The 14,441-nt window shown below is 41.5% G+C and overlaps 1 protein-coding gene across 2 annotated transcripts in view; it reads right to left on the bottom strand.

Annotated features, from left to right (window-relative positions):
* The window catches only part of LOC309561825 (carboxyl-terminal PDZ ligand of neuronal nitric oxide synthase protein-like), a 224,134-nt gene that overhangs the window by 147,976 nt on the left and 61,717 nt on the right, over positions 1–14,441 (bottom strand). For both annotated transcript variants that reach the window (XM_082265878.1, XM_082265879.1), the window contains exon 2: positions 7,367–7,438. In XM_082265878.1, the coding sequence (XP_082122004.1) occupies positions 7,367–7,438 (72 nt within the window). The remainder of the gene's footprint in view (positions 1–7,366; positions 7,439–14,441) is intronic.

Raw genomic sequence — 14,441 nt, 5'->3', positions numbered from 1 at the left:
GTGCCCAGCAGTGCCGCCTCTCAGTGCCCAGCAGTGCCGCCTCTCAGTGCCCAGCAGTGCCGCCTCTCAGTGCCCAGCAGTGCCGCCTCTCAGTGCCCAGCAGTGCCACCTATCAGTGCCGCCTATCAGTGCTCATCAGTGCGGCATATTAGTACCTCCTCATCAGTGCCCATAAGTGCCACCTCATCAGTGCCCATAAGTGCCACCTCATCAGTGCCCATCAGTGCAGCCTATCAGTGCCCAACAGTGCCGCCTCATCAGCGCACATCAGTGAAGGAGAAAAAATGTATTTATTTTCAAAATTTACTCGCAGAAAATAAGAAAAAAATGTTTTTTTTTTTACAAAATTTTCTGTCTTTTTTCTTTTTTTTTTGTAAAAAATAAAAACCCCAGAGGTGATTAAATACCACCAAAAGAAAGCTCTATTTGTGTGAAAAAAATGATAAAAATTTCATATGGGTACAGTGTAGCATGACCGCGCTATTGTCATTCAAAGTGTGAGAGCGCTGAAAGCTAAAAATTGGTCTGGATGGGAAGGGGGTTTAAGTGCACAGTAGGCAAGTGGTTAAAGAGATACCTATTAGTGTAGTACCACTTTTTCGTTAAAAGCATTCTAACAGAAATGCTGACATTAAATGCACACAACACTCTATGCATTTCGTCACGTTGACTTCATCAGGAGTATGATGAAGACTAAGTGACTAAACGCATCAAAAGAAACCACATTAGGTGATGTCACCATGTTGGTGCATTACTCCTGGCACACCAGCCTGGAATTTTAAGGTGACAAACAATACATTCTTTATGCTTGTAATACATATGTGGTTTATCTATAGTGCGGTGTGCACTTACTAAATGTGAGAATTTTTTTTTGGAAGGTTTTAATGACTTTATAAGAGGAGTGAGTTGGGGGAAGTGTTGAAGAGGTTTATACAGTTGAACCATTCTTGGTTTGGAATTTATGTGTAATAAGACCTTTAGGTTCAAAAAATTTGGTGTGTGGCTTTCTTGTGGTGATCGAAGATTTTCACAGCACTTGTATTTGGAAAATATGACTGTGGTGGACGGTTGAAGATTGACTTTACAATGATGCCACAGGAATTATATTTGGGACTTTCTGATTTTGTATTTGTATAATATTCACGGATATAATCATGGAGTTTGGAAATATATGGTATAGCACTGCTTATATGTAAAAACTGTTCTAGTATAGAATGCAGCTGCTGTGCATCACTTTATTTTTTTCGTTTTTTCATTTATTCATTTTGTTTGCTTTAGTATTTAGAGTTCAGACAGTGTGGCTGTATAATATATGTTTTTTATTTTGCTTTGATATTCACTTTGAAAATTATTAGCATCTGTGGCAGACCCTGTGTATGATGACCTATAAAAACAGGACTACCACTCCAGGGAAAAAGTATTGAAGCAACAGCACGTTATATATATATATATATATATTCAAAAGGTTGGTGAGCAGCACAACAGCAATGGTTTGTTGAGGTCGTGTGCAAAGCAATCAAGCCATCCCACAGGCTTTATACATATACATATATATATATATATATATATATATATATATATATATATATATAAGAGAAAAAGTCCACAGGGATTGCTGCACAATTCTTTCTTTATTGGAAAGATATCCAAAGTACATACCAGTACAATATCATAGTATTTCAATTGTAACGTTTCGGACTCAAAGGTTAAAGTCCTTCCTCATACAGAAATACATCTAAATCTCTATACAAGTACAAAAGCTTATATATGTTCAAGCATCAATTAAGAATCCACGTGTCATCAATCATTGATTAATTCACACAGTGGTCTCCAATGTATCATTAGGAGGACTAAGACAAAGTTATAAATATATATATATATATATCTCAAAAACTCCCAATCTATCGGCATAAAACCACGACCCCACATCTGCAATCTGTACAGTCATAATTATGCTCTACAAGAACCATCCTACTTCGAGGTATTAAATATACATATTATTTCAAACCTTCTTCCATAACTTATTCAGGAGGAGTACATGGCAGATTAGGCAAGTTAGACTCCAGGAAAATTCAAACTAAGATCAATGTTGTGTTTTTATCAATTATTCAACAAGCCCGAAAAGCAGGCAGACATAAAACACGTATCATAGCGCTAATATACAGGGGACACTACAGCACTGGGGTAATTACTAAAACGCTGAGAATTCTGACCATTTACATTTTTATAAAGCCCTTTTACTTCTAAGGGAATAAAATAAGAAATATGATGATACTGTGTTTCCTAAGGAAACAAATCAGGCAATAGAAATGTACAAATACAAATTCTGTTCCTTCCAGGCAAAAACCCCCCATCTTTGCATTCTCCTGTTCTACAAACTAGACCTCATTTTTCCCCCACTATATCTAAAAACTGGTTTTATTTATTCATCCATCTGCCTACGGTAAAGCCAGGCAAGAAATGTAACCCTCTCCAAAAGTTTCTCCATACCTCCCGACATTATAGCTAAATAAATAAAATTAGAGAGAGGTTGGGACTTTGAGTGAGAGACGTGACAAGTCTGGCAGGAAACAAATAACATATTTATTAGTACATACAGTTAAATATGACATATGATGTTAAAATAAATCGACATGTTGAGAGAGCAGATAAGTGGCCCCCCAGTCCAATTGCATAGAAATCTTTTTAGATTTTATTTACATCTAGATGAAGTGGCAAATTGGGCCACGAAACGCGTTGAGGTTATGATGTTTTAAATTCTACTACTACTCTACTATTACTTGGATTTTCAGTCTATGATGCTGTGTGTACTCCCCAATACTTTATCATATATGGAATTCCGCTCTGCTAATTTCTATGCAATTGGACTGGGGGACCACTTATCTGCTCTCTTAACATGTCGATTTATTGTAACATCATATTTAACTGTATGTACTAATAAACATGTTATTTGTTTCCTGCCAGACTTGTCACGTCTCTCACTCAAAGTCCCCACCTCTCTCTCTTTTTATCAAATAAATTATATCTATCTATCTATCTATCTATGTATCTATCTATCTATCTATCTATCTATCTATCTATGTATCTATCTATCTATGTATCTATCTATCTATGTATCTATCTATCTATCTATCTATCTATCTATCTATCTATCTATCTATCTATCTATCTATCTATCTATCTATCTATCTATCTATCTATCTATCTATCTATCTATCTATCTATCTATCTATCTATCTATCTATCTATCTATCTATCTATCTATCTATCTATCTATCTATCTATCTATCTATCTATCTATCTATGTATCTATCTATGTATCTATCTATCTATCTCTTATTAAACTAGTTTTTCCGCTTTTAAAGATAAAGCAATTTGTAGGCCTAGTGATATTATTAAATGGTCAACTCTCTCTGGGGGGGGGGGGGGGTTGCTAGCCCAAAATGCATTGGCTCTATTCTGCTATGAATCAATTTTATCAATAAATTGTCTTGGACATTTGATGATCTCATTGGATTGTACATGTGCTGGGGCAGTAGATGATGGGGGTCTGTGGGAAGGACCAGTGAGTGGCAGAATTGGGGTCATAGGGGAACTTAGGACTTCTCCATAATTACTGGAGCTGGTCACCTGAAGGTTTTTATTCCCAGCACTATACCACTATACTACCATTGTACTTCCACAGCTGCTATACAATAAACTAAGGCAAAGAATTTCTGTTCTTCTCTTCCTCTATGCAGTGAATGGGCATTACCATTAGCATGCAGACTGCAGCACAGAATACCCACTAGTGATGTCAGCACCATGATGATGCATTGAAAAACAACTTAAACAGGTAAATTAACCTGCATTTTGGGCTTTAATGGTATGCATGACATTTTATCATAGAAATGCAGAGTCTACCCCCACATGTCCAGCCACTAAGTGTCCTATTTATAGAGGAAATCTTTAGATTCTCTCCACAGGGCATCAAAGCTAATACGCCACATGCATCTGCATTACATTTAATTTTTAAAGTGCATAGAACAGTATGGAGCCTGTAGAGCGTGCTCTGCATAATGTTGCACAGAACCCTCTGGATAGAAGAAGTAGCATAAATGTACCATAAGGAGGACAACTACTCCCTTGAGTGCATGTGCTTTTACTCGAGAACCCATTCTGTAGACAGTAGTTGTGGTGGAGTGCCATGTTAAAAATACTTGTTTCATAACTGGACTCACACCATATGTATTAAACTCATTTGAGTTGACATGCAATTAACATGTTGCATTAGACCCCGTTCACACTGGGGCGACCTGTCAGGCGACCTGGTTGCCTGACAGGTCGCCTGCCATAGAGAAGCTGTGGACCCGTTCTAATAGGAGCGACACAAGTCGCTCCGACTTAGAAAAAAGGGTCCGGAGCTTCTTTGGGGCGACCTGGAGCGACCTGCATTGACTTCAATGTTATGAAGTCCGTGCAGGCCGCTCCGAGGTCGCGGTGCAAGCTGCACGCTGTGACCTGTGAGGTTGCCCCGGCAAGTCGGATCGCCCCAGTGTGAACGGGCTCTAAATGTGCATCTTTTTCCACAACAGTAGCCAAAACACTAAACACACCCTGCAACATACTGCGCTGCACTGGCTAAATGGTAACACTTTCCATTTTCACCAAGTGCACATCAATGCAATGGGTTGATTTGAATTGGGTCCACTGAAAACAAGAGATTTTAGCTTGTCATTGCATTGGACCTGCATTGGGCAATGCAGCCCAACGAATGTGGTATGAAAGGGCCCTTGTAAGCCCATTTACACAAAAGCAGCATTATGATCTAACCTGGTAAAAAAAAATATGCCCTGTAGAACTTAAATCTTAACACCTGGAGTGCTAGCCTATGATTTACTTACTAGATAACCTGTAGCTCCAGTTCTGTTGTGGAAATAAACGAAATACCCCAAGGTGAATTGCTACACAGCATAGAGGGCATATATTTTACTTCAGATCGGCTTCAGTTCTTTTAAAATAAAATAAACTATTCCAATGCATTAATCAAAATTTCAAACACTGAGGGAGGAGTATCAGCATTTACTATAATCAAATGACCTACAAACAACACTGAATCTATGGCAGCTATACAAGTACCCTTGTAGAGACAAACTTTTGGTAAAGCAACCTATTAACATTCTGGTGAATGAAAGTATTAAAGCTACATACATTGGTGTAGTGCTATATCTCAGGAGGATTCCCTGGTGAAGTCGTGTAACTGGTGATGAAATGCGTAGGAGCGGAGCCTAATGGATGGTACCACATTCAGCGGAACCCGGAAATGCGGTATTTTATATAGCGAGCTGGCGCTGAACACCATTACTGCATTGGTTGACTGTAAGGCCCCTTTCACACAGGCGCCTCTGTGTAGCAGATTCCGCTTGGTCAAGAGGGGGATCGCTCCGCTGATCCCTGCTGAGCAGGCGGATGACAGGTCCTGTTCGCTCCACTGTGCAGAGCAGACATGGACACAGTCCCACTCTTCTCAATGAGAAAATCAGATGGAAACGGACCACCTGTATGTTTCCATTCGATCCTATCCGCCAGACGGATGGAAAATAGGACCACCCTCCGTCTGTTTTTTGCAAGCAGGATCTGGATCGGATGGTGGCGGGCATCAGTGGACATGTGTCCGCTGACATCCGCCGCTACATAGGGGGCACTGGAGGGTCCAATCAGGTCCGCCTGAAAAACTGACAGGAGGACCTGATTGGACAACCCGAGTGAAAGGACCCTTACTGAGGCTTTTTATGTGGATGCCCTATTTATATCATGTAATGTGAGCAGTATTTTAATGGGTGGCTGAATTAAAGGCATGGCTGGAGCTGAGAAGGAACGTATTCAGCAGAAGGCATACAGCATGACAGAGTGTAAGGGTAAGCAGGCAGAAGGGGTTAACTATTTTAAAGCTGTGTGGCAAGCACTAATGTTTACCTGATTGGTCCAGGAGGTGGGGTGATTGGGAGGAGCTGGAAAGTATAGTTGCTGGGGAGGAGTGGTTAGGTTCACTTGCAGAGCAGAATCCGTCGGATGAACATCCCTCCCTCCCTTTGTTTTTTTCCGGTAGTCATGTTCTTTGGCATTTGGGGCCCTTGACGGTGGTCTAAATCTGGTTATTGGGAAAATGGTGCAGACCCATCTAAAGTATGGCATCCTCGAGTTGGTGCATAGAGACCGGGTAGTATTAAGACCAGTGAGGGTCGGAGGTCAACTGAGTTAGGCCCCAAGGTGGCATTTGGTGGTTGGGGTCGCAACTTAGCTATCTGGTGCCACAGACATAACGTTTTGGCTATATGGTACCGGTCAAGGACCTCAAATCATTGTTATGTGGATAGGGGTATTTCTTATGTTTTATTATTTAAGAAAAAGCTTATGTTTAATAAAAGGCCGATTCGGCCATTTAACTCCCCTTGCGTGTTGTGTGGTTTTTCCTAAGAGGTATGGGGAGGTGGAGTTTTGGAAAGACTCAGGTAGAGGTCAGGTTTGGAGGTGAACTCTGGTCTACCCTAGTCAAGTATTTTAAAAAGGTTAAGCACCATGGAGAGTCTGTTTGTGTTTCTTTTGGATGGTTTGATATGGTGTTCTGGAGGACAAGTGACAAATCGGGCTGAGAAGCAAGAGGATTTTTAGAAGGGGGCCCAAGCCATTTTTGATCTTTTAATATATGGGAGTCAAATATAGTAGGTGAGGGCACAACTAGTTTTGGTGATACACAGGAGGTGGAACAGTGATAAAAGCAATGTATTAAACAAGAGGTTCTTGCCAAGAAAAGAGTTGGAACAAACACAAATTGAATTACACATGGAGTGGAGAGTATGAATGAACATTGTGGGGGAGTCACAAAGAACTTTAACTTTTTGGATTTTTGTTTGCATGTAAATGTTGCGTTTGAGTATAGGAGATATTTATGCAGTAAGATCTGAGATAAAGGCAATACGCCACTGTATATAATTTATTTTGGTATATGCACATTTGAGTGTGTCAAAAGATGGGAGCAGCTTATAATGGGAAGTATTGATTAACAACAGTAGCACACAAGATACTTGTGGTTATAATATATCAAGTATTTATTCTGCCCTCACCCTCTATGTGGACATTTAAGAAAACTAGACAATCAGATGACCAGATTTATGAGCACACTGCAAAATCCCATCTACAAACAGCGTACTATTGCCATGGTTACAAGAATGTTCGATCCTTTTTTTTTGGCAGTCTTAGAAAAGGTCGCAGACTGAAATGGAAAGTTATTTTTAACATAACATTTCAAAGAGCCTTTTAGCAATCATAAATTATTTTTTTTTTGTGAAAGTGGAGGTTTTTCATTTAACAAATGTCTCAAACATACCCGTATTCGTCTCATTGCCGCCACTATCTCCACTCTGCTGTTCGGGCGCGGAACATCCAAGCTTCCAATGTACTGCAAGAAAAAGACACAAAGTTTATTTCACTCCCTTCATGTAAGCAATACGCTATGCTAGATCAACAACAATGGTCACACGCTGGCTTTTTTATTGTTCTGATGTGCCGGTGAAGAGTGTACAATGAATTTGGCTCACATAGTGGAAAGACAAGAAATGTCACAGTGCTAAACAATAGATGACTGGGTCAGAGGAGAAAGAGTAAGTAGGGAGCTAGAACAGGCAGGGCACAATCGTTCAGTGTGCAAGGACAAGAGGCTAGAAGAATTACAATGTCCCTACTCATCAACTAAGTAATACAAGGTCGGTCAAGGACCTAGCCCTAAAAGGTCATATATCGGCCAATACGATTGTACACAAAAACTCCACTTATCCGTCGGCTCATGTTGACTGTCTTGTGTTTCAGGAGAAAATCAGCAAATTAGATTAAGTCGAAACAGCAATATACATCCAATTTGTTCTAAGACTAGGTACATACCACAGAACTAATCCTATAATAAGCAGAAAATTGCTCCCCATTGTGGTTTTAGTGCTGCAGCTAAAGGATACGGAACTAGGCTATGGTTCGGAATAAATAGCTAAAAATTCAGCTACATTGGAGCTTTGGTCAGATAATGAAAAATAGAGCTGCCAATGTGCGCATACCAATAACCCAGAACAATCATGTGAAGGTTTACTGCTATGGATTACTGCAGTTTACTCAGTGGTCAAGCTTTGCACTTTAAAGTGGAACTTTACTTCATAAATACAAGCAGAATTTTTAATGTGGAGGAAACATAGTAGATCTCATCTGCATTTAGGTATTCCTATTCTGCTTTTTCGCAATATACACTAAGCTGTGCACAGTCAAGTAGCTCAATTTCGACAGCCGAGATGAATGAACTCCTGCGCATTTGTGGGAGTGACGTCATCCCGACAATCAAAATGCCATCGATGGAGCTCCTTGATACTCCATCACTGGAGTGGAGGTAACTAGAGTTCCACTTTTATAAATGTGTGCATGGATAATGTGGAACCGTGGTGCTGGGCATGTTCATGGAGTAGAGAAGATTAGGACAAGTTGTGTCATCTCAACCTAACAAAGCCAGGAATCCTTTTTAAAACACAAGCCGTCCAAAAATGATAGTGCAGTTATAGGTTGAGTCTGGGGAGTCATCACTTGGATGCTTGTATTTTCAAGGTACACCAGAAGAGACATCTACATGCCATAGTTCTCAGGGGTCCACTCTGTCTACAGCAGTGTTTCTCAACTCCGGTCCTCAGGGCACACTAACAGGCCTGGTTGGCAAGAAAACCGAAATACGTCACAGGGTATATCATTTGCTGCTCAGTGATTGCAGTATTCTAGTCTGCATCTACCCAAGATCATACTTAAAATCTGGCCTGTTAGTGTGCCCTGAGGACCGGGGTTGAGAAACACTGGTCTACAGAAGGGATGTTTCACAAAAAAGGCCTCGTGCACGAACACCTTTCCATCTGCGGCAAGAATGCTGGGAATTCCTACAAATAAATGTACAGGTGGATGCAGACAGTTGTGGTCACTGAGCCTGTACAAAGCAATGACAGCCCAACAACGGCCGCAGCTGGCTGGTTGCAATTTAACAGCCTACATTTACCTGCAGTTGGGGACAGATGATCACCCCTGGATGTGTAAGGTGTTTGGGTCCAGAGGCAATCATCTATCCCAATTCACAGGCTGTGCCATTACTTCTGAACCCCTGAAGACAGCGGAGGTGACAGTCAGTCTGTCATTGCTTTGTACAGGCTCAGCGGCCACAACTGTCTGCATTCATCTGTACATCCAGCTGCAGGAATCTGCTGAATTCTTGCCACATCTGGAATATTTTTTCTATGTGAATGATGCGTTCATTCACCAGGGAGATCGGGAGCACCACAGCAGTGTGTAGACCTAAGAACACATAACACAAACGCTGCAGAATGATCCGGATCCTAGCATTCAGCGGAGGCCCCATGAGATAGCGGGAAAGGTGCTGCTTGCTATTGGAGATTTCAGCACAAGTGTTTCCCAGCAACAGCTCATTGTTTGGCTACTTTTGGAGAGCTGTGTGCGGATACAACCGCAGTATATATATACACATACACATACATACATATTGTAATATTTGGGGGTGTTTAGCTTGAGTGCAGAGCCTACCAGTGAGCTTAGTCCACGCAGTTGTGCTGTTTAAGGGCTTGTTGGCCCACTTTTATTAAAGGAAAATATAAGAAACACAAGTTCAATAACATAACAGTTGCAGGGGTTTCAGCTATCCACAGCAATAGTGTAAACGAAAAATCCAAAGCCACCTGGCTCTCTAGCAGCACCGCTGCTCAGACTTTAAGCCTTGACCCTCTTGACCATCTAACAGTTCCTGTACAAACACTGTACCTCAGTTAGCACACTTTCTCCAGCTTCCTTGCTGTTACAGCCCAAAGGCTCACCATCTACTCATACCGTGCAGCCATGCACCCTTCTCCCTTGCACGCCAGGACTCCTCGGGAGGGTGGAGCCCAGATCTCTGGTCTTGTCTGTCTTAGGCAGGCCATAGACGATTCGAATTTCGTTCGAAAATCGTAAATGGCAGTGTTATCGAACGATTTTCGTATCGTTAGTGTGGTATGTAAAACGTTCGATTTTCGTACGACAGCAAAAATTCACATATCCAACATGTTGGGTTTTTTTGCAAAAATCGGCCGAATTTCGTATCATTAGTGGGGGAGTTGTATGATTTCGCCTAACAAAACACAGAACAGTAGGGAGTGTGTCCGGTAGAGATGTGGTTAAAAGGCACAAAAAATAGTGTTTTGTCGTACGATTTTCGGCTCACATTGATGGTACACTCGATGATGTGCACGAGTGCCGCTTTCGTTTATCGAACGATAAATCATACGAAATTCGAATCGTCTATGGCCTACTTTACAAGGCCCAGATCCACCTGCCCAATCAGTGTGCTGGTTGTTCCTAAGACCTGGTCCCAGGATTGGAGATTTCCTCCCACCCAGATCACTTGGAAATCTCCAGACTCCAGGTCCCAAACTGGACTTTATGCACCATAGGGGAAACTGAAAACAGTCTTTTCCCAGTAAAACAGTCCTCCTGGAGCCTTTCAACCTGCCTGGTTGATAATCCTGGGAGAAATACCTGCTCACCACTAGTTGCACTGCCACAATATATATATATATATATATATATATATATATATATATATATATACACATATATATATATATATACACACATACATATACATACACATATATATATATACACATACATACACACACACACAGGGGAGGGCTGGCAGCCTTAGGCCTGGGGGGCAAGTCCAGTCAAGTGGCCCATTGAACCATGGAATCAGCTCACTATCCATGCCCACCTGGTTTTGGACTGACAGCTGTATACAGTGTCTGGCCCCTACATTAATAAAGCCCTGAGTGCGGCCTTTTTACTAGTTTTTAACCACTTTTCAGAGTGGCCCGGGGGGCAATTGCCACCCTGCCCCCCTTGTCAGTCCTCCCCTGCACACACACTTAAACACACACACTTAAAAACTAAGTGCAATCAGTGCAAATGTGCATGAACAATAAGTCCTTTAAAGTGCTGGTTATCCTCCAATGCCAGTATCTTCCACCAAGTGCCGTTGTGCTCCCCTTCTTATGTGCCCTTACTCACCGACTAGTGAGGGTTTAAACGCCTGTGTTTCAAAAGTAAACCTCCAGTGGCAAAGAATGCTTTTTTTTTCCCTTTGTATCTCTTGCAGGTAGGTCAAAGGACCTCATATCAGTATAGGGAAATAAAACCAGGAAAAAACCATAGTGGAATTCCATTTTTATTATTTAAAAAAACATAAAAGCCATTTGCGCACTTACAAAACTCTCCTCTTGCATGTGAGCATGTAGTGATGCGATTCTGGAACTCAAAAGTTATGGTATGTGTTCCAAAGGGAGGACGTGACCTAACCGGAAATGTCCACCTGCTTAATGCATTTCGCTCTGCCCAGGAAGCATCCTCAGAAATGCAATAAGCGGGTGGATACTTCCGGTTATGTCATGTCCTCCCTTTAGAACACAAACCGCGACTTTTGAGTTCCAGAATGGCATCACTACATGCTCATATGCAAGAGGAGAGTTTTGCAAGTGCGCAAATGGCTTTTATATGTTGTTTTTTTTTAATAATAAAAATTTAATTATACAATGGATTTCTCTTGGTTCTGCGTCTAAAGAACAAACTGCCCTTAGAAGCCCCTACTAATCCTTGAGCTACAGATGACGCTGTGTCTTGCAGCGAAACGCGTCTAGCGATTGGTCGACCGGCTACCACGTGACTTTCGGCTGGTGGAACGCACGTTGCGGGAGCAGCGCACCACCGTGCTGTCTTTGTATTCCCGCATGTGTTTTACTTTGTTTGTGAGTATAACCCCTGTTGTATTACCTCAATAAATCTTTGATAAAACGATCTTCACTATGATCAGTTTTCTTTTAGGAGGATACTCGGGATACATCACGGCATCAGAGGATCTTTACAGCAATAATTATCCCTACATATACTGGAGACGGTGCATGCCCAAGCCTATCATCATTTCATGCCTGCTATTAACCACTTGGTGGTAAGTAGATAACCAAAGGGGGGAACCCCGCATACAGCACGGATCAAGCACCCAAGCACTTTATAATTTCGGAAGAAATTGTTTATGGACATTTATATTCAGTTGAAGCACCTTATATGATTTTATATGAATTGTTTATGAATTGTTTGAACTTATTTATTTGAAGCATATTTGCACATTTTTTAAAGCAGCGCTGAAATCACTGACCGCTAACATAAAAAGAGCACTAGCACTTTTCACTGCAGCTAGCAGCACTATACTTTAGCACTTTATTCATAAGGATTACACACACCATAAGCGCGAGGTACCACAGTCCCACAATCCTTCACACGATCTGCAATAAAGTAAAGTCCCTCACTACATGTCTACGCATAACATTTACTGTATCCATATCTAATATTTACCACTGCTCCCCCGTCCCTTCTGCGTCAGCCAAGGTATCTCAAGGACAACCAATTAGCATATGTGTGAGAAAAAAGCACTGACTATGGGAAAGGAATAAAGCAGCATTAACAGCAATTAAATAAAAATTTCACCACGGAATAGAAGGTTACAGCTCCGTCTGTGGGAATACCGAGACCCCACCTTGATCACAAAGTCTGTAATTGTTCTAAAGATATTTTTTCCAGATGAAATACTCCATCATTCACTTAGGAAGCAGACCATGAAGGATTAAGAAATAAGTCTCCCGCAGCCACTAAAAGAAGAAAGGACAAGACCCAACTGGAGTCACCAATCTACTAATATAAAATACCTCTGCCTCGAGCTTTGTTGTGTGCTAAACAGAAAGTAAAGTCAGATCTAGCTGAAGCAGAGTACTGCTTATAACAAGACGTCTTTACTTGGGTAATATACTGCATGAGAGGAAGACAGAGATTCCGGGATAGTCCTAGAACAGGCTAATCATTATCAAAGAATTACATTCCAGTTCAAGATCTCCGTTAAAGGGAACATTCACTATATTGTCAAAAGTATTAGGACGCCTTTACACGCACATGAACTTTCATGGCATCCCGGTCTTAGTCCAGAGGGTTCAATATTGAGTTGGCACACCCTTTGCAGCTTTACCAACTTAATCTCTTCTGGGAAGGCTGTCCACAAGGTTTAGGAGTGTGTCTATGGGAATGTTTGACCATTCTTCCAGAAGTGCATTTGTGAGGTCAGGCACTGATTTTGGACGAGAAGGCCTGGCTCTCGAATTTATCCCAAAGCTGTTCTATCAGGTTGAGGTCAGGACTCTGTGCAGACCAGTAAAGTTCCTCCACCCCAAACTCGCTCATCCATGTCTTTATGGACCTTGCTTTGTGCATTGGTGCACAGTCATGTTGGAACAGGAAAGGGCCATCCCCAAACTGTTCCCACAAAGTTGGGAGCATGAAACCAAAATGTCTTGGTATGCAGACGCCTTAAGAGTTTCCTTCACTGGAACTAAGGGGCCAAGCTCAACCCCTTAACCTCTCTGGCGGTCTGATTATGTCCAGATTTCTGTGCTAAAAGCGGTACATTCTTTTGCATGGAAATCTGTTTTATATAAAAAAAAAAAAACTCACCTTCCCCTGCGATACCTCGCCGTCCTCCCGCTGTCCTCCCAGCCAATGCCAGCACCTGTCTCCCAGTTCCCTTCCCTGCGAGCGTTGAGACGCAGGGGGGTGAAACCAGCGGCAATTTCAAAAATGTAAATACACTAAATGACATGATACAAAGCTGTGATCCTAACGGATTACACTGTATCTGCCATTTCACCACAGGATTTCACCTGGTGACTTTTCCAGCGCCCTGCCTGTGCTTTTCCAGTTCTTTGTGCCTGGAAAATTGAGAAAGTCCATGGCGTCCAGAAAGCGTTCTTTTTGTGCAAAAGCGCTTTTAGCTCTCGCTGTTGTTGCACAAAAAGAACGCTTTATGGATGCCATGGTCATTGAAAATTGTATCCGCTGCTCCATAGGGGTGCATGGAGCAGCCAATCAGGTCCGCCTGAAAAACTGACAGGCGGACATGATCAGAAAGCCCGTGTGAAACAGCCCTTTGTCCATTTATATCCCTTTTTCATCCGTTCCGTTTTTTAGGGTTTTTTTTTTTTAAACGAAAGTTAGGGCGTTGATCCATTATAAAAATCAGATGTTTATGGAAGCAGATGTAAATGGATGATCATCCGCTTTCCCATAGAGATAAATTGATGTCTGTTTTTCATCCGTCAACAAATGGATGAAAAACAGACAAACGCAACGCCTGTGTGAAAGGGATCTAACTGAAGGACATGATTTGTTAGAGCAAGCAAATCTCTTGTTTAAAGCGGTTGTAAACTGTTGCACTTTATTTTTTCTTACCTGCAAGGCAAAAGGCATAATGTGCTAGTATGCATAACATACTAGCTCATTATGTTAAACTTACCTAAAAA

The sequence above is a fragment of the Pelophylax lessonae genome (genome assembly GCF_965119305.1).
Source record: "Pelophylax lessonae genome assembly, chromosome: 8".
Lineage (NCBI taxonomy): Eukaryota > Metazoa > Chordata > Amphibia > Anura > Ranidae > Pelophylax > Pelophylax lessonae.
Note: the sequence above shows the minus strand (reverse complement) of the source record. Positions and strands in the feature narration are given on the sequence as shown.